This window comes from Cucumis sativus, chromosome 2 (assembly GCF_000004075.3).
Source record: "Cucumis sativus cultivar 9930 chromosome 2, Cucumber_9930_V3, whole genome shotgun sequence".
NCBI classification, from domain to species: domain Eukaryota; kingdom Viridiplantae; phylum Streptophyta; class Magnoliopsida; order Cucurbitales; family Cucurbitaceae; genus Cucumis; species Cucumis sativus.
Window position 1 is genome coordinate 13,819,169 of NC_026656.2, and position 21,758 is coordinate 13,840,926.

At 34.1% G+C, this 21,758-nt stretch overlaps 2 protein-coding genes across 4 annotated transcripts; both read right to left on the reverse strand.

The window, feature by feature from the left end:
* Positions 1-3,795: 3,795 nt before the first annotated feature.
* LOC101218416 (FRIGIDA-like protein 5) lies at positions 3,796-10,426 on the reverse strand. 2 transcript variants are annotated; one of them, XM_004151142.3, is made up of 5 exons: positions 10,301-10,426; positions 8,082-10,162; positions 7,031-7,597; positions 4,799-4,986; positions 3,796-4,669 (listed from the first exon to the last, which is right to left on the reverse strand). In XM_004151142.3, exons 1-5 carry the CDS (start codon positions 10,315-10,317, stop codon positions 4,085-4,087), a joined length of 3,438 nt encoding a protein of 1,145 aa, XP_004151190.1. In that variant the 5' UTR covers positions 10,318-10,426; the 3' UTR covers positions 3,796-4,084. The 2 variants fall into 2 exon arrangements, with proteins under 2 accessions (XP_004151190.1, XP_011649315.1); XM_011651013.2 differs by having other exon boundaries at positions 8,082-10,178.
* Positions 10,427-12,652: 2,226 nt separating this feature from the next.
* LOC101212423 (U-box domain-containing protein 4) lies at positions 12,653-20,530 on the reverse strand. 2 transcript variants are annotated; one of them, XM_004149654.3, is made up of 6 exons: positions 20,190-20,530; positions 19,259-19,345; positions 18,029-18,309; positions 16,221-16,337; positions 13,931-16,003; positions 12,653-13,066 (listed from the first exon to the last, which is right to left on the reverse strand). In XM_004149654.3, exons 3-6 carry the CDS (start codon positions 18,302-18,304, stop codon positions 13,007-13,009), a joined length of 2,526 nt encoding a protein of 841 aa, XP_004149702.1. In that variant the 5' UTR covers positions 18,305-18,309; positions 19,259-19,345; positions 20,190-20,530; the 3' UTR covers positions 12,653-13,006. The 2 variants fall into 2 exon arrangements, with proteins under 2 accessions (XP_004149702.1, XP_031736746.1); XM_031880886.1 differs by lacking the exon at positions 19,259-19,345.
* Between the last annotated feature and the right edge of the window lie 1,228 nt (positions 20,531-21,758).

Here is a 21,758-nt window from a genome sequence, read left to right on the forward strand (position 1 = left end):
TGAAGGGTGAAGGGTGTTGAGACAAAATTAGTTAGTGGATGGAGATGGGAAAAGGGGAGAAAAGGTAGGATGGGATGAAGAGAAAAAAGTGGGGAAAGACAGAAGAAGTTGAGAAATGATGATGAAAAAAGGGGTAATATTGCAGCTTTATACGGAACCCACTAAACAAAAACCCTTTGGCTTTGCCTTTGGCATTGGCTTTGCCTTTGGCTTTGGCTTTGGCGCTTGGGGGCTTGGGGTCTTGGGGCTTTGGGGAGACGATCGATCACACTCATACGGAAGGCACCACCCCATTCCCATAGGACCCACCTATACACACACTTTTCAATCTTTTTTATTTTTTTCTATGCTAAATTACTTTTATTTTAAAATGTCTATCTCAAATATACTTTTACCATTAATTTTTAATGAAAACCGTTAAAGTTTGGGTTTAGATTTTTATGGGTTGGATGTGAATAAAAGGGACTATACAAATCACATATAAAAAAAATGATCCTAATATAAATAATAGACATGCATATTTATTTAATAATTCAAATTTATGTTTAGATCTTTTTCACATATATCTATTGAAGTTGGAATTTCTATAATGTTTTATTTAAAAATAAAATTTTAGTTTATTGAAGATGAAGCCACGTGGGCAAATGTTGCATAGAAGTCCTTTTCGACTTGGTTTACAATCCACCTTGGAATATTATGGGACCATTCAAACGTTTGTTTTACGATTGTGATAGACAAAATGTAAATGAAATTGAATTGAAATTCTCGAATAGGGTTTTAATGTCTTTGATCGATGAGCTCAACCATGTGGTTTTTCACTCAAGATTAAGTTTGGGGTAAGAATGAGTTGTTGCAAATTTGATCTCATCTCTTATTATAAGAATTTTCTCTAATAGTTTAGACTTTAATACATCTATCAATATCGATATTTTAAATCTTGACTAAAACATAAATTCTACAAAATCTCATAAAGTTTCAAAATAAAAATTTCTCCTTCAAATATACTAAAACTATTAGTCAAACAAAAAATATCTATTAATATGTGTTGTCGAATACATTTTTTATTTGACAATTAACGGTAGGATAATTACAACAATAATTAAGGGTTTTAACTTAGAATTTAGGTTTTTATTTTGGTTCGTGAGAATATTGGTGTAAATTTTGATGGACTATTTTTTAACTTTTTGTTTCAGTTCAGCTCTATTTATGAAATTTTTTCAATAGTTCAAAAGTATTTTTTAAACAAAACTTTCAATTCAAAATATTTTCAAACTCTTTTAAAAACTTTTAAACCCTTTTTTTAAAATTCTTAAAATTTTGAAAGTTTTTTTTAACGTTCAACGAAATTAAATTTGGAGACATTTTTTTTTAATTTAACCAATTAATTATTAATCTAACAAAATCAATTTTGTTAACTTCTTAATCATTTAAATGAATATATTATAATAATATCTTTTCTTAGGGAATATTTTTTATAGTTCGGTTGATATTTTATAATTTAAGCTTTTAATTATTCCGAAATTGCCCTTCTTCTTCACCTTTGTTCTCTTTTATTTGTTTCTTTTACGTTTCTCTTCTTCCTTTGCTTCTCTTCTCATATTCTGTCTTTCATTTTCTTTTTTTAATGCCCTAATCATTCTACTATTTGTACTTCATATACAATATATTACAATTGGAGGAAGTTTTGATCTTTTCGTTCTTGTGTGAATCACTCATATTTATAAATTTATTGAAATTAAGGCTACGATTTGTTCTTCCTCATATATTGTATTATTCTTCTTTTGTGAATCACTCATATTTATAAATTTATTAAAATTAAGGCTACGATTTATTCTTCCTCATTTCTTTTATATTGTATTAATCTTGATTTTAGGATATCAATGATACATTAATTGTAATATGAAACATGATAATTGTTGATCAAAGTAATTTAACTTCGTCTGTGATTGTTCTCAACTTCCTTCGATGTGTATTTTGGAGTTGATTCTGATTTCAAATTATTTTTTTTTATTGTTTTAGGTTGGTTTTATTTTAGTTTTAGTTTCTAACAATTTTGGTTTTATTATATGCATTAGTTTGTTGGTATATTTATTACGTGATTTTCATTTTTGCAAAACTTTTACCGTTCATTGTAGCTATAGTTAAATATATAATAAATTGTGTATCAATTGTATAAACTAGTGCATTATTAAGTATATAAATGATATAACTCAATGTGTCCTTATGAAGTATATCAACTATATATTAGTAAATTATATCAACATATCGGTAAAGTGAATCATTATCAAGTATATCAATTAAGTTTACAAGTGTATATCAATAGTGTATCAAGTATATTGACAGAACTTCAAGTATACCAAATGTATCTAAGCAATCTAGTGTATCAATGAAGAATTATTAATTGTATATGCAAGTTTGTAATTTCCCATTTTCAGATCAAATACTTGAAGTAACATTTCAAGTGCATTGACAATATATGAAAGTATCGACAATTATATATAACAATAATCAACATTGCAAATACATCAACAATATCTTACAACTTACAACATTCAATCAATAAATTATTTTGGAATAAAAGTACATGTGGTACATTTCAAAAGTATCAGGTGTGTCTAAGTGTTCATCAACAACATATCAAATGTACATCATCAAGTGTATCAGGAGTATTAAGGTGTTTCATGTGTATTGAAAGCTATAATGTGTATCAAAGTTATGTATTTGATAAGCGCACTTGTGACATTTTACATGGTAAAAGACGACATGGCAAAAAGTTTTGTGCAAAAGTTTGAAGACTATTTTGTATTAAAATATTTTATTTGGTGCTATTATGTAATTAAAATATACTCTTTCAATTAGAAGATATTATCTTATTTCATTTGAATACTCAAATCCTGTTTACCATGTATTTCGGGATCCTTGGTGTTTTTGCCTGTGTGTAGAATTGGCAGTTGAACTAACAAAAACCTTTGTGAAGTAATCAAAGGAACATGCAAGTATTTTAGATTGTTGTGAATTTATTGGTTGTTAGTTGTGTCGGTGTTGAAGAACAGTCTTTATATCTGTTGGATGAAGAAATAAGGAGCCTTAATCCGCTATTTGACGAGAAACGTGATTAAGGGAGAGAGCATTATACAACATTAATATGCTGATCAATGAGAAACATGATTAAGGGAGAGATTTTCATTCACCTAAATCATCCTTGAGATAGATTAGTGATAGATTTGCTTGTAGTGGAGATCACTCAAACTCTAGAGTGAATAATAGGTGTTTTAATTTTTGTACTTAAAATCATAATATTATGATTATGATTCATAAAAAAAAAAAACAAAATCTCTAAACTGACTCAGGTTAAAGATCCCCAGACGTAGATGTGCATCTTCTGTCTGAGAGATCTTCTCAACCACGTTGTTTACTCGATGTTAAATGGGTCAATTTTGGTCAAATCGATTTCTCCAAACCTTTTAATTAAACTAACCAAATTAAATTAATTAATATTTTAAATATATATTTGGCATGTGAACCCGATCCTCATCGTTACCTCGGTCCTTTTTAGGCTGGTTGGCCAACCAGCCATTGATTTTGAAGGGCTTAAAATTGACTACAGTTGGTTTTCAATACGAGTGGCTCACCCTAGGAAGGATAAGTGGGGAAAAGAAGAAAAAGAGAAAAACATGCCATTATTGGCAGTTGGTTTCCAACAAGGAGTGTTGACATGAGGAAGAACATGAGGGAAGACGAATTTTTAAAAAGATCTCTTTTGTTTATTTATTGCTTTTAGTAAAACACAAAGTATAATTCCAAGAAAAGCATGCTTGTTCATATCTTTTCCAAGGGTGTTAATACAGTCCTCAATACCAACAATTCCTTCCTTTTTTTCATCAAATATATATCAGATATTATGTCGATCCATATATGTTTCATGTTGAACACTTTTCTAAGGACAAGAGAGAAAGAGTTGCCTTCTCTAGAAAGAAGGCAACCATGACACAAAAACTCTTCACTACTCCTAAACACATTTACACATAATCTACTCAATAGATGTTAAACATTAAATTAGTTGAAAAGGGTACCTCGTCATTCGTTATGTCAAAGGCCTAGTTGAGCGTGGATAATGATTTCCATGTTTAGGAGATTCACAATCACCTTCATGGAGACCAAACAGCCCATGCATTCCCATAAATCTTGAATTATACCGTTGAAACATTGATGTTTCATCGTGTACTCTTGGCAGTGAACTCAAGAACACAGGTCTAGTTTGACAAGGTTGCTTTCGAGGGTGTCTCATTGAACTCTTTTGAAACTTACGTTTCTTTTGCATCTTTTGCGGTCCTTGATGTTGCTGATGGGGTTTGTGGGTAGAAGAAGGATGTTTTCGGAATTGATGGTGTTTTGGGTGCGATTGTGGCACATCAGACTTCTCCCAATTTGGCAAAACCTTAGTTGGATTTGAGCATTGTGCTTCGGTATAGGCTTTAGATGGTTGTGGTTTTGAAGTGGTCAAACTTGTAGGTTGACCATTGCTATTGAATTTCAATCTTCTCATCTCTTCAAGTGAAACAACTCGGGTTTCAAGCACTTGAGATGAGATTTCAGAACTGAGATTGCAATCTGCTATGCATGAGATTACCGACTTTACAGCATCTATCTCCTTATCAATGGCTTCATCCTGTTGCAGTCAGAGTAACCTTTTAGCAAAGAAAAAAAAAACATTTCTTTTCCATGTTCCTGCTTTTGTTATCAATAGAATAGAAGGCAATGTTCATCTTTGAGGATTCCTCTAGAACAGAGAACTAACCATGGCAATGGCAGTAGGTACATCTTTTTGACCTTGATTCTTCTTGCTGGCTAACACGGTGGCATTCCTTACATCTCGCAAGTATTCATTCAGGATCTGTACGGGTCGAAAGAATTCCAACTTGAATCCACATACAAACCTGACAGCCTTGACAACTTGCTTTGTTCCAATAAGGTTTTGTACAATGTCTGCAAAATAAAATAAAAAATTGGGAGTCACCATTAGAATGTGATAGGCACGGTAATGTTCTGAGTTTGCAGTTGGTACTTGTTACAAAAATTGTTGTAAACAAACAAAAATCCAGTTGTTTCTCAATATAATCTTTAGGGAAAATATCAATTTAAACTCCAAATCTTGGGATCACATGAATTTAAACCCTAAATTAATAGTTTATCAATTAAGGTAGGGTCCTCTCCACCTCTAAAAAAGCCAAAGAAATCGACCCTTCTCCCCATCAGGGTTGAGAAAGGACTCCTTAAGCAACGCTCCCACATCTATGTGGCGAGCCCCTAAAACGAGCCTTGAATCAAACTAGAAAATCCACAATGCCCAATAATAGGCTTCCAGCGTTTTTAAATGCCAAAAACGCATTAAGGTGCATTAAGGTGCAATGGCGCTCGGCTTTTTTCTTTTGTGAGGCATGCTACACATCAAAATTAAATGAAAAAGCCTTAAAGCCCTGCTTTGAGCCTTGAAGCTTTCACAAAAGGCACACAACACCTGAGCATGCCTTATTTTGTAAGCTTATCCTTTCTAAGACGAGGCGATAGACCTGCGCCTTGAACCTAAGCGCACGATCGAGAGGGCTTTTTATAACATTGGGTCTTTCTTCGAGAAAGAATGCAATAGAAGAGACCCACAAGAAAAGACATTTTCTTCTTAAGTCGATTTTGTAAGACTTGCCCCATTAAAGAACCTCATTTTACCCCTAAAACGAGCCTTGAATCGAACTAGAAAACCCACAATGCCCAAGTATAGGCTTCCAGCGTTTTTAAATGCCAAAAAGCGCTCGGTTTTTTTCTTTTGTGAGGCGTGCTACACATAAAAATAAAATGAAAAGCCTTAAAGCCCTGCTTTGAGCCTTGGAGCTTTTACAAAAGGCACACACCTGAGCATGCCTTATTTTGTAAGCTTCTCCTTTCTAAGACGAGGCGATAGACCTGCGCCTTGAGCCTAGGCACACGATCGAGAGGGCTTTTTATAACATCGGATCTTTCTTCGAGAAAGAACGCAATAGAAGAGACCCACAAGAAAAGACATTTTCTTCTCAAGTCGATTTTGTAAGACTTGCCCCATTAAAGAACCTCATTTTACTAGGAATATTAATCCTCCTCCACCACAAAACGGAAAGACAAACAATCCTAGGGGAGAAGGATCGATCAACTTACGAAAGAAAGACTTGGACAAGAACCAATCCAAAGGATCAAGATTCCAAAACCTCACATCGCTTCTCCCTTCCTAAAAAAGGGGCTCTCAAGTAAGCAAATAATATCAACCACCTTCATCATTTTCAGCATTTCCCCATTGGAACGAGCACGGCAGAATCCAAAAGAGAAGGAATATAAACTCCCAAACCACACAAGAAAATCAACAACAAAATGGTTTTTGAAATCCAACACATTACACAAATGATTACCGACGGATCCCTAAAGAAATAATTTTTGAAAACTTGATTTGGTTGTGAAATTTGACTTATAATTCACATAAACTATATATGTTTTAAAAAGGTGAAAAGCCTACCAAGAGGTTGGGAGGAAACAAGCATAAATTTACCAATAATGAGTTAAGTGATATATAATAAATTTTGCCTTCAATCACTAGCTTAAGCTTTTAGGTTGAATTGGTGGTTTAATAATGATACCAAACCAATTGGCAATATGAGGAGTAGCCCACCTATCTAATATCTTATGGAGAGTGTGAATCTCTTTGGTTTTTCCAATGTGGGACTCTCAACATTGGAATAAAACAAAGCCAACATCTTGTAAAATGAGTAGACGATTTTGAAAACAAAACATGAACTAAATATAATAAGAAACACAGAATAGTTGCACCCTATAGGTAAAATGACATCACAGTTTTAGGAAAACAAAAACGGGATAGGATACAAAGAAGACTAATTCATGAATCATGGAATTTTTTTCACAAAAAGATATAAAGCTCCAATGTCGATGCAAGTTGAGTATCAACATACTTGAGTGCAGGAATTAGAAATGAACATAGAACGAAACTAACCTTGTATCTGTTGTTTATACCCAAACATCAAACACAATTCCGATGCCTGTTCATGATGCACTATGTTCTCAAAGAGCTTCAAAATCTCATCCCCGCTGAATGAAGTTGTCAATCCATAAGACACTAGAAGTTGCAAGAAGCCAACAGCATCCATAGACCCATTTGTATCACTTCTCATGTTCTGTTTCCAGTCAATTGCAATCTTCATTGCATCTTCTCTTTCCTTTGGACCAATACTTGGTGAGATTTGCTTTAATTGTTTTAAAAGAAGTGTGGACCACGTCAAGAAATTTTCTTTAAAGCCCAACTGTTCTTTCTTCAAATGTTGGTGAAAAGAACCTTGAATCAGATCCAGGACAAGTTTTGCTGGGTCTAATGACTGTTTAAGAATAGATAAGATTACACTTGGTATCAACTTTGATCCAGTCAACCTCTTTTTGTTCAGAAGTACATATAATCTCTTCTCGTTTGGTTCCATGCTGAGCTGCTCGTTTTTTGAGGAAAAGACCAGCCCTTCGTTAGGTTGCTCTAGTTCAACAAGGGAAGGAGTAGGAGTTGCATTGACCTCTTAGAGAAACAATTGGTAAAGAGATTAGAAATTTAAAAACCAACCAGCATGAATTAGTATTTGATTTTAGTAACGGCATGAAAGAACTAGATAGCCTTCACAATTGGAGATACTGTGAAGACAATAGGATCAGTGACAACAAAACTTACTTGGGGTCTGAAGCATATATAACTTATAGCAAAGGTAAGGGGAGAAAAACGTAAACAGTAGAGGATAGCCACAGAGATCTAAAAGCTATGAACCCTAAAGGCCAAAACCATCCTGAATACATAAATATGAAAATACAATTTGGGTTTTGGGGGCAACCCGCACTAGACAGTCTCCCTTAGACCCTGATTCATAACCTGAGCCAGACGACCCCTTGATTCAATGCATTCCAAGGAAAGCAATATCAAGGTAGTAACTAGGATAACTATACCTCCGAAACTATTTTGCCAACAATTAATAATAAATGATAATAAAGATGGCGAGAAAAGTATATACCAGACGATTTATCTCCAATTCCAAGTGCTCGGGATAACTCAAATGCTTGTTTATATTGTGAAACAGAATTCAAAAGAATTTGTAGTTCACCCGCATTAAAATTGGAGGCCAACCGAAAATTAGCAACAAGTAGCAAGAATGCCACTACCTCCGCATGGTTCTCAACTGGCATCACCAGTTTAGCCTTCCACAGGCCTGCCAGCCTTAGAGCTTCTTCTTTCAGTGGAGGTGTGATTTTGGGTGAGAAGTTCAATAATAGTTCAGACAGAAAAATGCATCCCCTTTTCACATTATAAAAATCGATTTTTGCATCTTTAGACTCTGTATGTGTAGGGTAGAACCATCTCATTGCATCTAGAACCAACTTAGCAGGATCGGAAGATGCTTTAAGTGTAATCATCAGTTCCGCTCGCACCAAATCATGCAGTTTCAAATGCTCACATAAGAGAGCTAACAAAAGCTTTCCATCCAAGGCAGATCCAGTAGGAAAATGCAAAGTATTAGAACTGCCTGCCGGTTTGCAGCCTGATTCCTCAGTTTTTACTTGTAAGTGAAGATTGTTTGGATCATCTATCAATTTTACTTTTTCGTTACATTTTTGTATCAAAGCTCTGACTAGATTGATTTCTTTTTCTTTTGATTCAAGTTCCTCATCCGGCGCTTTGTGTTGTATTTCCTTTAATCTTAGTTCTTCACGGTCTTTTTCCAGCAATAAAATCTGCGAATCCATGTCTGCTTTTAAAGATTCAATCTCTTTTAGATACAGGCTCACTTTCTCATCTTTCTTGTTGAGCTCCTCCATCCGTCTCTTAAAATTGTTTTCTACATTCTCGAGATACTTTGAGCGCTCTTCTATGAATTTCCTCAACGCATTGAAATGCTCTTTTTGAGATTTTAGACCTTCAAGGCATTTATCAACTGTCAAAGAAATGGAACCGTGTTGTTCCACCACTGATGAAAAGTCATTAGAGTTTCCATCCACTGTTTCTTTCAGCGAATGATGGTGATTCTCCTCCAATTCCCATTCCTTTGAGCATTCGATGATTGCCTTTTCTATCGTACTAACATAATTTGTAAGCATCATGACAGCATTCTGACAATCTCGAATAGATTGTTGGGTGCCATCAAGTTGCTTTTCCTGCACATCAAGTTCTTTACTATGTTCCTTGATACAAGATTTGATGGATTCTAATTCTGATTCCTTTGATAACAAGTCCTCAGAAAGAGCCCCCAACTTGCTCCACATAACATCAAATTCTTGCTCTTTAAGATCAAGCTCTTCAGTCCGCACTTTTATAGTCTTTTCAATCTTGTCTAATCTTTTCTCCTTCCACTTCGTGGCAATCATATTTTGAATTGTCTCAAGCTCCTTTTCTTTCAATTTGAGTTCTCCATTGCTATCTTTAATTGCCATTTGGATTGCATCGAACTGCTTCTCCTTGATTGCAAGCTCTTCTTCATGATTTCGAAGCAATGCTCTTATCGATTCAACACTCTTCTCCTTCAACTCACATTCCATTAATCGTTCTTCAATTAACTGCATTACACCATTTAATTTCTGTTCTTTCAATTCCATAGCATGCTCACAGTCGTCAATCCTCTCTCGAACCATCTCAAAATCCTTCTCCTTCTCCTCAAATTCCTTCTCCAAATCCGATAATCTCCTGCATGCTCTACAAAGCTCATCTTCTTTCATCTTAATATCCTTCGACAAAACTCCCAATCTCTCATGCATTAATTCCAACTCCATCTCTTTTCCCTTAACCGCACTATCACACTTCACAATCAAACGATTCAACTCACTGAGTTCATTCTTCCTCAACTCAACCTCCTTCGAACATTCCAAGATACACTTCTCCAAATCCACTAACTTCTCTTCCTTCAACGCAATAGCTTTCTCCCGGCGCTCAACCTCCTCACACTGAGTCAAAATCATCTCACGTGTAGATTCGAAGTGCGTCTCCAAATCTTTCCATTGAAGACTGAAGAGAAGAAACGAAGAAGCTTCCGAATGTAACTGCTCGTGAGCTTTGCAGAGATTACTCTGCTTCCACTCAGAAAGCTTCATATTAGAAGCAACCCTGTCCATATACACAACTGCAGAGTAGTTATTATACAAAAAGAAAAAAGATCAAAACGTGGAAAGAAAGAAAAAAGAACGTAAAAGAAGAAGAAACGTATTAACAATGGCGAAAATAGCGATAGAAAGAGAGTGAAACCCTAGATATGGGGACATGGAAGAGGTGGTCAGAGAAATCGGAAGAGGGAGGAGAGTGGTGACGAGTGATGAAAGAAAATGGCAATGGTTTCTTGATTTTCTTTCTCTCTTTCTCTCTTTCTTTTCGTTTCTCCCACGAGTCCCCATATTTATACAAAAAAAAAATTATAATTAAAGTAGGAAAAGATTAGGATTAATTAATTTGATTAATTATTTAATGTTATATTTTGTTTCCTAAAGTAACTGACCGTACGGAGATCACGGATTGTGTGATTACTTTTTTATTTATCCGTTTAATTCCGATAACTTAGGGGCTTTTCAGATTTTGAAAAACTACTAATTACATCATTTTAAGTCCTACACTTTAGGATTTATATCAATTTTAACGGTTGCATTTATTCCATTTATACTTTTACTTATATAAATTTATCCATTTAAATTCCTTAAGCATTAGAATTAGTTTAAATATAATTGTTATCTTCATTTATATATATATATTACATAAATTTCGGACCGTCAGTATTTTTTTCAACCAGAAAATAAAATTTTAAAAGTATATTTTTAGATAATGAAAATTGATCAAATATTTTTAGATTTGGAGATTTATATTTGGATACAAATTTAATCGTGTATCAATATCTAATAAAAAAAATTATGTTAGATTAACGTTTAGATTTATATTTGGTATGTTTAGCTTGGTAGCTTAACCAAATCTAAATTAATATTTCAATATTTTTGTTCAAGATTATATTTGATACACAATCTATAAAAGAAAGTGTACAAAAAGGAAAGACAAAGCAATTTTGTTATAAAAATTAACCCAAATATTTTGCTATTTTAATAACACTTTTCAAAGTTGTTGTTATTATTATTATTATTTAATCAATTAAATTAAATTTATTTACAAAATATGAAAATAAAACTTTCAAATATCACTTATTAAAACTATTTCTTTTTTTAAAAGAAATAAATATGATCCTCACGTTCCTATAAAATATCACTTATTAAAATTATTTCGTAAATGTTTTGGGAACAACATATACTAAAATATCACTTATTGAAAGTATTTCATAAATATTTTGGAAACAACATATACTATTATATACCTTTGCATAATCTAATTCTCTTATGTAATTGAGTAGATAATTTTAATAATGTTATATTAATAGTGTTAGTGCATATTCGTTTTATTAAATTTATTTCTTTTCTTATTTTTGTTTTTTTGAATGTGTTGTCAACCATATATATTATTATATTCCACTATATAATATATTTTTGTGATGTGGTTTATTATAATATATACAACTATATAATATATTTTTGTGACGTGGTTTATTATAATATATACAACTACATATTTTTAATAATACATGACTTCTATACAAAATTAAGTATGAATGCATACTAAATCTAAATAAAAATAATCAAGTATATAACAACATTTAAAAAATTCCGAAACAAAATCTATCCAATTTTTTAGAAAATGTTGGTGTATACTTTAATTATTTTAAATATAATTGATATATTTTCTATCATCCTATAAAACAAGTTATCTACAATATTCTCAAATCTTTTTCGATTTTAGATGCATATCTGTATATTAATTTATTTGTCATGTTGTTATGTTTTTAAAAAATTGGGTGAAGAATTGTCAGATGTTTATAAATTATAACGATATTATAATTGGAGAATATAATACTTTTACAACTATACAAATTTTCCTATATTTCTTTGGAGACGAAGATTTGAAACAATATATCATATGGTACAACATTTGTCTACCAACAGGAAAACCATATACTCATCATAAATTAAAGTCAAGTATATTAATTCAAAATTTCAATTCAACTATACTTTTGGTACATCATATCATTAGTTTCTCTTTTTGGTACATTTGACCTTTTAAAACCACTAAACATAGACACTAAAAAAATTGAAGAACCATTTTGGTCCTCCTTTGGACCAATTCTTCCAAGAAAAAAAATCAACAGCATAAACTAATTTTAAGATCTGTATAAAAATCAAAATGGAACAAAACTCAGTTATTCAGAGACCAAACCATTCATAAGGTAAGAATCAACTAAACCATGAAAACATGAAAACATGAAACATGAAATAGAATGCAACGACAAACGCTATGGTTCAAGTCTCATTTGAGAACCTGAAAATGTAAATCATCAATAAACATATGAATAAACTTCTCTGAGAAAATTCATATAAATGAACAACTATGCACAGCATGCCACATCACACTCTAAACATATTGTACTTACAAAATAATACAAAGGAATACAAAAAAAACAAGCCCACATAAGAAGCCCTCAATGGCCTAAAAGCTATGGGGAGATTGATATGAAATCTTTCCATTTGAAAAAGAAAGAACCCAAAAGAGAACAGTGACAAAATACAAGTATATACATCATATTAACTTTTTTTTTGAGGAAAAGAAGTTCAAAATCAGAGATACAAATGATAATTGATTCAACAACTAGACTGGAATATTTTACAGAACCTAATCAAATCTTAAGTATTTTTTTTTTTTTTTTCCTTTCCAAATGTTTCACTCTGCCTTCCAACTTTTGAGGAAAATGTAGTGCAAAAAATCAAGGAACAAGAAACAGCTTCACATGCATTATTTGTTACATTAGATGTACATGAATTCTCATACATCTCAGATGGCATTTTAAGATTTGACATATAAAAGAATTTACCCTCTTCCTGAATTGCCATGTCTCTGGCTTCTGAAATGGCTTAGAAGTGCTTGGGCCTGCGAGTAGTCGTATAGTTAGTTTTTGCTACAATGTCTAATAATTCACTTAAACTATTTTTCTATGTATTCCTTACACTCTAACGAGATTCTAATACTTCGCCAAACTTTTACTAGTTTTCGTAAAAAATTCTAATAATTCACTAGTGATATTCTATGTAACCCTACCCACTTGTGAAGATTCTAATACGCCCCTAAGCCTTTACTACTGTTTCGAGGAGGTGCTGTCATTTACTCTGTTAACAAGTTTAATGCTTGTCCTACTAATGCTTGAATATGTCCACAACCACCCTCTACATCTAAACATTAAGACCTCATTTAGTACCCTTTTCCTTTCTTGTTTCTGGTTTTCTAAAATTAAAGAGAATGATTTGAAGTATTGAATTCTTGGCTGAATTTCATAAAAGAAAATAAATAATAAATAACAAAATAAAATAAAACTGCATTCTTTTAGTTTCAGAATCGGGCTTGGTTTGTGAAAACATAGGTAAGATGTAGATAACAAGTCAAGAAATTAAAAGATTTGAGTAAGCTTAATCTCCAAAAACAAAAACAAAAACAAAAAACAAAAAACCAAATGGTTACTTATTTTTAGAAACCAAATGGTTATCAAAAGGGGCCTAACATTAATGGCAAAGCACGAGATTTAAATTAAAAGTTTAAAGACCTGATGAATGTTTCATGAAAGATCAAAAGTAAGAAATTAGCTAAACAAACAAAAACTCTAAAATTTAGAAATCAACTAGAAACTTTTTAAAATACTGTGTTTCAAATCTATACAACCTTAAAAGTTCAAGACTAACCGATAATTTAACCGTAAGATATCAAAGAGAAGATTAAGCGATACAGATAGATTTGATGTACCTTTTCTTTAGCTCTAGCAGTGCCAGATTGAGACAATGCCACTAATGGTGGAACAGCTCCTTCTTGGAGCACCATACTGCAATGCCTATTGCTTGTTGTGCAAAGCTGCAATAGTGCTGCTGCCGCATTTTCTTTTCCTCTTGCAGAACCCAACTCAACGACTTCAACCAGAACGGGAATTCCACCTTCCTGGCCAATTGCAGACCTACCCTCAGGAATCGTGGCAAGATTTGCCAACACAGCAACAGCCTTGTCAACCATTCCTGCTGCTGGGTCCATCAACTCCACAAGATGCCTCACAGCTCCAGCTTGTACAATTCTAGCTTTGTTCTCATGGAATATTGACAAATTAAACAGCGCTGTTGCTGCATCCTTCTTTCCCCTTGGAGTTCCATTGCCCAATAATTCAACCAGAGGTCCTATTGCCCCAGACCTTCCAATTTTGACCTTGTTCTCTTCAATCACTGAGAGGCTAAAAAGAGTTGCTGCTGAGTTCTCCTTTGCTTCTGGGCTCCCAGTTTTAAGAACATGAATCAAAGGTTCAATGGCATTAGCCTGGGCAATTGCGCTTTTGTTATTATCATTGATGGATAAGTTTAGAAGTGCTGTCACAGCATTCTCCTGGATCTTAGAGTCTTCGGAGAGGAGCAAACCAACCAAATAATCAATGGCCCCACATTGGGCAATTACTATCCGGTTGTCCATATTATGCTTGGCCAGCAGCCGCAATTCAGCTGTAGCACCTCTTAAAGTGTCAAGTGAACTGCTTTTTAATTCCTCTACCACCTTCTGAACTTGTGCTTCAATAGCAGAAAGATCCGGCCTTGTCTCATTAGCAGATGATGTAATTATTCTAGAGGCAAACCTCTCTGACGGCCGGAGCCACATTGTATTACCTCGAGGCCTTGGGTGGTCAGCTAGTCTGGGTGGATGCTCCCGCTCTGGTTCTCTGTGGTTGGTTGTTGGGGTAGCAGCAGCCAAGGGCTCTGATTTACTCTCCCCAGCAGCATCACTGCCATAACCTGTCAGATTTGTTGACAAGTGAGTTGCTTCATTGGCTTCTCCTGAAGTTCCCCGAGAGTGATTAGCATTTGAGACTCCACTAGAGGTGGAGGAAGACCTGTTATGACTATGAGACGGTTCATCCTCACCACAGGAATTTAGAACATTGGTTCTAGATGGTGACATAGATGGTTTAGCAACCGGATCACAACCATTTTCTTCCAGTTTGGCCATTTGATCTTCTGAACTTGAAAGCAACAGTCTATCAACTTCAATCGCTCCTTCATCTCCAGCATCATTTGACAAGGAATCCTCAGACAGAGAGTGGGGGAGCAAAGAAGAACTTCCATCTCGATGGGTTCCACCAAGTGAGTTCGAATTCTTTCCTGAACCTGCAGACCTGGTTGACTGAGGAGACATTGGTTGGTAGCCAGGGGAATGAGGAAAAAGGGGTTCTCGATGGGTATCAGGCTCAAAGCTCCCAACTAGAAGAGGAGAAATCTGGTTTAAGTTCACTGACTTTGAGGGATCAGACAATTTCACATTGTTTGTGTCACACCAGTTTGCAATCAGAGCCTTAACAGTGTAATTAGGTATGAGATTTGTGTGAACCAATGTCTGTCTAGTTTTTGGGCAAACGTTGAGACCCTGATCAATCCAATTTTTAATAAACACTCGCTCATAGGTCTGCCCTGATGCTACAATAACTGGATCTGTCATTAGTTCTAGAGAAAGAGGACAGCAGAAGTCAGGAGGTATTGATACAGGACTAGAACTTTGGGACTGCTTTATCATAATAAGTCGTTCATGCATACGGGTTACAAGACCAATCATTTGATCAATGTCCTCTGCTTCTCCAGTATTTTCAGCTTGTTCTGCACTCTCTTTCAATTTTTCAAGGGCCACAGCCTCAATTAAGATCGCCTGATTTGATCTCAAGCTTAGGGAATCCGCAAGTTTAACCAAAACATCTGAGCTGGGAGCAATGCCATCTACTTGATTCCTTATGGCATCTTTGATAACGGAAGATATTTCTTCCTTTCCAATATTCTTAATTTTTTGTACGCAGTGCTGTAATAATTAGTTAAGCAAATAATTTGTCATTGATACTCAGTTTACAACTAAAACATTAATCGGACAGAAAGGGGAAAAATAGAGGCTGTCCATGCGTTGATTTTCACCTTGAAAGCATTTATACTCCATTGTAAAAAGCAAGGGGAAGTGGTGAATAAGCTCAATCAATATCACGGCAAAAAGTTGAAACCATAAATCTTAAATCAATCATTACCTCAAGAGATTTTGAACTCAGCTCCTCCGGAAGATTTTCATTTGAAGACTGAAGAAGCTGGAATATATCCAAGCTAAATTTCCCAATCTTTGATATCAATGTTTCACTTTGCAATACCTTGGATCATACACCAAAAAGGGAAGGAGAGAGGGACACCGACAAATTAGTAAAAAGATGGCGACAAATAATTTTTAAAGAAGAATAACTAGACTACTATTTAAAAGAAAAAAAGACGCATAAAAAATAAAGCCTACAAAAAGGTTCCAAACTACCAAAAATATAAAAGGGCTCGGAGGCCGTAACCCATGTTACTATTCGTGAGTATAATGTCAAACCATATAATAGTCCAACCAGGTGCAAAACTGACAAGTCATGGTTATACTTCAAAGGTTATTTTCAAGAATACAAAAATTTCAGATTAATGTGGCTAAGTGCACTAGACAACGCCATTTTGCTTTCAATTTTCTACATTAAAAAAAGGTGATTTTCTACTAGTATCTTAGTGTGTCTTTTAGCTTTGGATATTAATATTGACCAAATTTCCACAAAAAAATGTTATGGTAAAAGTATGGGCCGTCTCACCCATTCACCAGTTTAGTTGACCAAATAACAGCTCACAAAAGAACTGTGTTTGATATCCAAGTGATGGTTTAACCCCAGTTTTCACCCAATCCTATCAAGGTAATCTTTGCTCCATCATATCCAAGCTGACTGTTCTTAAATGAATGAATACAACAACACACTTCACTCTTATTATTGAGACAGCATACACCAGCTTGACAGCACATATCTACTGGGTTAAACAATGAATCCATCAATGAATCTCTTACAAGTGAGGAACTCTTTCTCACAAGTTCCAGCCCATTTCAAAATCTTCTTCAAGAGTTCTGCCTATGTTAATTGCAAAATACTACTCAATTAAGGATACTTGTGAGAAAGAGTTCCACAGCAACCAAACTCTTATCTCTGAAACTAAGAGCCCACAAGCCATTTAATGTATGCATTTCTACACTGTGATGATATCAAAACTCTACTGTTTTCTCTCTCCTTTACCAATATCTTCTTGCTTAGGTCGTTAAAGTCACATTTAAAACATCATACTGCTGGATCCAATGATATTTGGCATCAATAAAACCTAATTGTTAAAACCACGTTTTATAACCATTTGGTATTTTTGTTTTCAAGATTAAACTTATAAGCACTACTTTCACCTATTGATTTCTTGACTTTGTTATGTATTTTTCGTCCTATTAGATTGGAGGGCTGTGATGGAGCCAACCACTTTGTTATGTACTCTTCAGGAGTGTTTTACTTAAAAGTCAAGCCAAGTTTTGAAAGAAAAAAAAAAGTAGGTTTTGAAAAGTTATTTCTGTGTTTTAAACTTGGATCAAATTCAAATGTTTCATTAGGAAAGATGAAAACCACGGTAAAGAAGTTGTAAGAAAACAAGTAAACTTTTCAATAGTTACTACTAGTATCTTAGTGTGTCTTAGTATATAAAAAAATTAAAACAATAAAAAAATAATGAAACTTAATAAATTAATTATAGGACAAAAAATACATTTTAGTAAACAAGATTGTTCTTTCAAAACTAGGTACTCAATAAAATTATTAGGCCCTAAACCTTACACGTGAGAGTTTCCATTTCAAATGCTCAAGTCAGTAGGGTGCCCGTCGATGAGAGAGATAAACTTACTTTTTAAGATTAATAATACTACTACTACTAATAATAATAATAAAGGTAAGGTACTCATTTTAGAGAAGAAAAATGCATCAAAAGAAAAAAAGAAGGATAACGTATAACTTACAAAGTATACTTTACTTGACAACGGTTGCCAATTTTCGAAGAGCACCCTTAGTTCATCCACTGAATGATCAAGTTCTTCAAATGCCTGAGTAAGCTCTTCATCAGAAGCTATATCTGAATCAACAACCGCATCCAGTATTGGTCTTAATAGTTTCAAGGCCCCTTCTATTTTATGGTAGTACTTCAAAGTTGGTTGTAAATTTATGTAGTCAGAAGATGAAAGTTGAAGAAATGATGATATATGCCTAAGAAGCACTTTAAGTAATGATACCCCCATTGCACCTGCGTCAATATCATAATCAATCAAGATGAAAGAGAAGGAATGCATGTATACAGGGAGGGTGGAAAGGACAGAAAATAATAGCCAAATCACAAAAATAGCAAATAGAATCGAGGCAGTCTATTGTAAATCTACAAAATAATAATAATAATAACAACAACAAATAAATAAATAGAGATGGACTGCTTCAAAGAGAAAAATTCATTTTAGAACTTCTCAAGAGTTGAGATTCCTTTAAAAAAACTATAACAGATCAAATCAAAGAACCAAACCTACGTGTATAGAGCTTCTCTAGTAAATAAACATATGGCAGCTATTTTGTAAGTATGGTGATCAAATGTTTAAAACTCTTTCAAAAACCAATGATTTTTGTCAGAGGTGCTTGGTGAAAAAAATAAAATGGGAAAAATTAGCATTAATTGGCCTCAATTGGATGAACCTACGCTTCTACAATATTCTGCAAGACTTGATTTTAAGAGGGAGGTCTAGCCTTTTCTTTACCTTAGGCTTCCTCTAGGGGTTATCCTAAAAGAACCTCCTTCTAGCAGCGTATTATTGATAAATTCCAGAAGAAAATCAATAGATGGAAAGGGTTCACACCCTTATGGGGAGCCCGCCTTGTATTGTAATTCATTGTCACCAATCTCCCAATCTATTATATGTCTATTTTCCTCATGTCTTCTATAGTCAGCTTGTAATTTGTAACGATCTGACTTTCTTAGAAGAGACCTTGGGTGTTACTATACATCCAAGGATTGGAAAAACATAAACTTTAACAATGTTTATAAAGAACCACAAGTTCGCCAATGCTTTATCAAACATAAAAACAAAGAACTTATTTGAGATCACTTTGACACAATAATTTAAACCAAACAAAATTTTAAATGTTTTGATTTTATTCAAGGCTAGCTCTTGCATTCTTAAATAGTTCGACGAGAACAACAAAAACACCTCAGTGATGCGGAAGCTCATGACTAATCTGTCCCCATGGCCAGTATGGCAATCTCCTGTCAACGGCCTCGAGCGTCCTTACCTTACCTGGGAGACAAACAAAGTGGAAAGGGTGACCACCACAAAAGTACTCACTAAGTGCCCCTGACAAAGTCCACCATGCACATTTCTATCACACAGAGACGTCATGCACAATAGATTGCAAATGAGAAGCATAAAAGGAACAGATTATAAGCTTATAAGCTATATGTTATGACACCCACGTCACGCAGATACGATGTACATAACTCTTAGCATATAACGCTTTATGAGATACAACACCTATGTCACTCAGATACGTCACACAGATACGATGTATGTAACTCATGACCCACACAGAGCTCGTGTCATGCATATTTGCATTACACAAACCCGTCAAACATATCGTCAATGTACATGACACGCTTACAAAAAAATATCAAACATACATAACAGTATCACAATAAGTTAACATATCGACACTAAGTCAGAAAACAGTGCTATCGACGGCTCTAAATCTCATCATTAGAGAAACACTTACCACAATTTGAAACCAGAAGCTATCGTGGTAAATTTTCTTTGGCTTCCAGAAACCATGATTAAGATGTTTAAACACTTGCCCAAAAAAAAATTATCCAAAACACCTAATTTCCAACTAAATAAAGTTCAAACCTAAGGCAAACGCAAAAATTAAGACCCAATAAACCAAGTTATAGCAAGCCATATGACTATAAGGCCTTAACACTCACCGAAATGACATCAAAACATCATTAAATCCACTAGAAAGCCGCTATAATCTACACTGAACTCTGAATCTATCCTTGAAACACCATGGGCAAATTCTTTTAAGTCAAACCATACTACCAAACATCAAGATCGGATCGAAAATACCCATAGATCACAACAAACTTACTCTGATTGAACGCTGCCCGAAAACTCCGCAACACCCAATGGCGGCTGTCACCAAAACCGGCGGCGCTGATCTCGAAAGAGAGCAAGAAAGAAATCCGGGTAGAGAGAGAGAGAGAGAGAGGAAACCAAACTCCCACACTCTCCTACCGGCGGCGATCTGGGAGAAGCTAAGGATGGCGGCGTTAGAGAGAAGGAAGTAAGCGGTGGCTTCGGCGTCGGCGGTGGCGTGGAAGTCGGAGGTGGGTCTTGGGTGGCCGGTCTGGTGGGAGGAAGAAAACGAAAAACGAAGGTGGAGTAGAGAGAGAAAGAAGAGGATGAATGAGAAGCTGCGGCAATTTTCAAATTTTAATTAAAAATAAATCAAATAAACAAAACAAAACAAAAGACAAAGGCTGACTTTTTTTTTATCATTTTTTCTTTGGTCAAACCCTAAGTTTGACCAGTCAACATTCAAATTCTTTTCAATTTCTCTTTTAATTCATACTTTCCTAAACTCAATCTAAATTAAACCCATCCATTTCTCAATGTCCACTTTACTTACTTACTAAATCCAAACAATCATATTTGGTATTGTTTAAATGTTTTAAAAATCCACATGCACAATAGATTCAAGTTAACATTACTACCCTAAACCCTGTTTTGAATGTCTCAAGGTTGCTTCAAGTTAAGTGGCAGAGTTTAACTTTGGGAGGATTTTGCTGAGAGGACTAGTAATAGTTTCCCATATAGTTTACTATTCCTATATTCTTACAACTTTCTCATCACCTCCCATATTCAATGCTCCAAATGTTTTTTTATCACCACTTGTCGTAAAACATATTTATTTTAGTTGACATGCGGAGAATCTCATACTATCATTCTCAATTTATTTTGAGATGAAACCTCATATTGTCACATGTAGTATCATAGCTTATAAAGCTCAAACGGGTTTGTCAGTTCAAAATGAAGAAAAAGGCATTATCTTAAAGGGACATGTTGAGATACCGAGAATTTTCACTCATATTAAATAGACGAGTTACTCATCTTTTTCATTGTTAATTGGTTTTAGAATGAAATCACATACCATCAAATATCATATATCATTCATTTCCACGGAGGAAGTTGAAAATCAATATATCATCAAAGAACAACGACATATGAGTCTTTTAAAAAAGAAAGTAATTATCTATACTCATATGGTCTCATGTCTATACTTTTTAGGGATGATGACATGTTTCCACGAGTGATCTAATTTTTTTAAAAATTCCGAGCACTCGAAAACAGTAAGTACAAAATAATTATAACCTTAACTATGCTATTAAACTGCTTATTGACTATTTTAAAAATAAAGATAGATATTTAATTTGTTTTTAAAAAAACACATGTTGAATGAAGTCTATTAAACTGCTTATTAGTCTCTCTTAATAAATTGTGAAATTTTTTTACAATAATTTAACCACCTTCGATAAAACAAACTTTAAAAGAAAATACAGGAATCAAATTAAAACAGCGTTTTAATCTAGATTTTAGTACTCTACACAATTAACAACTCGGTCTGTTGTTGACCTCTTCCACTTTTATGGCTATGATA